General features: G+C 52.2%; 1 protein-coding gene across 1 annotated transcript in view; it reads right to left on the bottom strand.

Moving 5' to 3' along the window:
- The window catches only part of LOC105300223 (transcription elongation factor SPT5-like), an 11278-nt gene that overhangs the window by 1574 nt on the left and 7429 nt on the right, over positions 1–2275 (bottom strand). Inside the window, exons 4-5 of the mRNA XM_023537911.1 lie at positions 618–683; positions 6–77 (exon numbers count right to left, since the gene is read on the bottom strand). Of these exons, the coding sequence (XP_023393679.1) occupies positions 6–77; positions 618–683 (138 nt within the window). The remainder of the gene's footprint in view (positions 1–5; positions 78–617; positions 684–2275) is intronic.

Here is a 2275-nt window from a genome sequence, read left to right on the forward strand (position 1 = left end):
AGGGCAGGAAGGAGATGTCAGGATATGGGAGGAGGGTTGGGGAATCACAGTTTCCAGATTCTTACCTTCGATCTCTTCTACTTGGAGGAGGTGGAGGTGGAGGTGGTGGTGGTGGTGGTGGTGGTGGGCGAGGGCAGACAAAGTATGAGCCAAATTATAGCAGCAAAATCAACCAATGGGTTGGGGGAAGGGGAAGGGACACAGGAAGGTTGAAAATCAAAAGTAAAGGCCAGGCACTAGGTGGTTGGGGGAGAAGCCGAAATGTATGAGGCGCACAGAACGGAAAATAACAGGGAAGGGGGCACTGGCCCAGGAAGTGGGGGGTATCTTGGGACAGAGCCCACCCACCCTATAGCCCCAGAAGGGATTCATTGGGGCCCTGGGATCCCGGAGTCCTCTCCCCACAACACCCACCACCCCACAGCCCCCGCCCCCCAACTCATGGGCCTCAAAGGAAAAGGGTGCAGAGTCGATCTCTCTGGCAACGACAGAAAGAAGCGAGGTGAGGCGGGGGGGGGGTAGGGGGGTGCAGGGCATGGGGGGGGGGGGGTGGGCTCTCAAGACCCTTTCGGTCCCGTGGCCCCCAATGGTCTTCCAGAGGCGGGGCCCACACACACCTTTCTCTAGAATGTCTTCTGCTCCATCCTCCCACTGGTCCTCATCTTCATACTCATCGTCCACATCTGAAACAGGAAGGCCAAGTGGTCAGGTGGCAGCAGGGACAAAGGAGGTCTCATAACAACAGTTCCAGGAAACCACCTCTGGGAGATGGACATGACCGCCCCTCGCCCCCCCACCTTATAGATTAGGATGCAGCAGCTCGGAAAGGTGAGGATCTCGCCCAAAGCCATGGAGCTGCCCAAGCAGCTGGGTCAGGTTTCCCATGCGGATCCACCTGGCTCTGCGTCATCCCTTCCCCCACCCCGACCCAGACCCATCTGCAAATATAAGATCTAAGTGAGCGAGCAGAAAAGTTCCCTCTCCACTATCAAGGGAAGACAGGTATGCAGTTTTTGTGGTTGGTTGGTTTTATCCTTTCCTTACATTTATAACGGCTAATACCTACCAGAGAGTGTACCGGGTGCCCCGCCCTGTGCTGAGCACTTGTCACAGATTGGTCATTGAATCCTCCCACAACCTTCCAGGAGGTACCATCACTGTTCCAACCTCACAGGAGGGGCTCTGATGCCCGGAGAGGTTCTCTAACTTACCCGAAGATTCTCGGCTGGTACCTGAGACGCAGCCTGGTCCCAGGGTCCAGCACTTAACCTCTTCACTACGTTACATATACACTTTGGTGCACATCAAATATTACACTAAAAACTTACACCACAGTGATACCAGCACACGACGAAAAAACCAAGTGTACAGGCGACGTAAGTATACAGCAGCTTTCCCTCCCTCTTCTAACCCCAGTATCTCAGTCTAGACGGTTCTTGTCTAGAGATAATCTGTGCATATATGAGAAATTCATATAAACCCCCACCACTATTCCCACCCCCCCCATAATTTTTTAACACACTGTTCTGTACCTTCTTTTTCTAAGCAATAACACTGGCCTGGAACTCTTCCGCAATAAACAGCACATGCCTCATATGCTATCTGATTACTAGGCCCTTATTACCTATGGACATTTAAGTCACTGAACATTTGCAACTGCAAACAAGATTACGGCAAGTGTCTCTGTTCTCGTGTCTTTACATACCTGTGTGGGTTTAGTTGTGGGGTAAATTCCTAAACAGGAACTGCTGGATCCAGGGGTCCCGTTGGATCCAGGGGTCTCGCACGTTAAGTGTTAATGGGCACTGCCGCGGATGTAGCCTACCAACAGGCAGTGCCCAATGCACCCACCACCAATGCATGGGTGTCTCACGTCTTCGTTGAATGGCATGTCATCCATTCTCTTGATCTGGGCCCATCTGCTATCTAAGACCTGTTCTCTAAGCAAGAACTCCCTGCCCCTCAGCCTCTGAGAAAGGGCCAAAGCTCTCCGAGAGTGAGGGACACCCAGAGCATCTCTTGCCCCTCTGCTCCCTTGTTTTCCACTGGGGTGAGAGGGTCCCTAGAAAATGGGGGACGGTGGTCCAAATCACTCCCCTTTACATGGCTGTGGGGAAAACAAGCATTCTCGTCTATGGCTGGTGGGAGCATCAACCAGTGTGACCTTTTCAGGGGCCAATATTTGGCCAGAGATATCAAAAGCTTTAAAAACATATACATCCTTTTTGCCCAGCAATTTGACCTGTAGGGATTTACCATGCAGACAATCTGCAGG

The sequence above is a fragment of the Pteropus vampyrus genome, unplaced genomic scaffold, assembly GCF_000151845.1.
Source record: "Pteropus vampyrus isolate Shadow unplaced genomic scaffold, Pvam_2.0 Scaffold203, whole genome shotgun sequence".
Classification (NCBI taxonomy): Eukaryota; Metazoa; Chordata; class Mammalia; order Chiroptera; family Pteropodidae; genus Pteropus; species Pteropus vampyrus.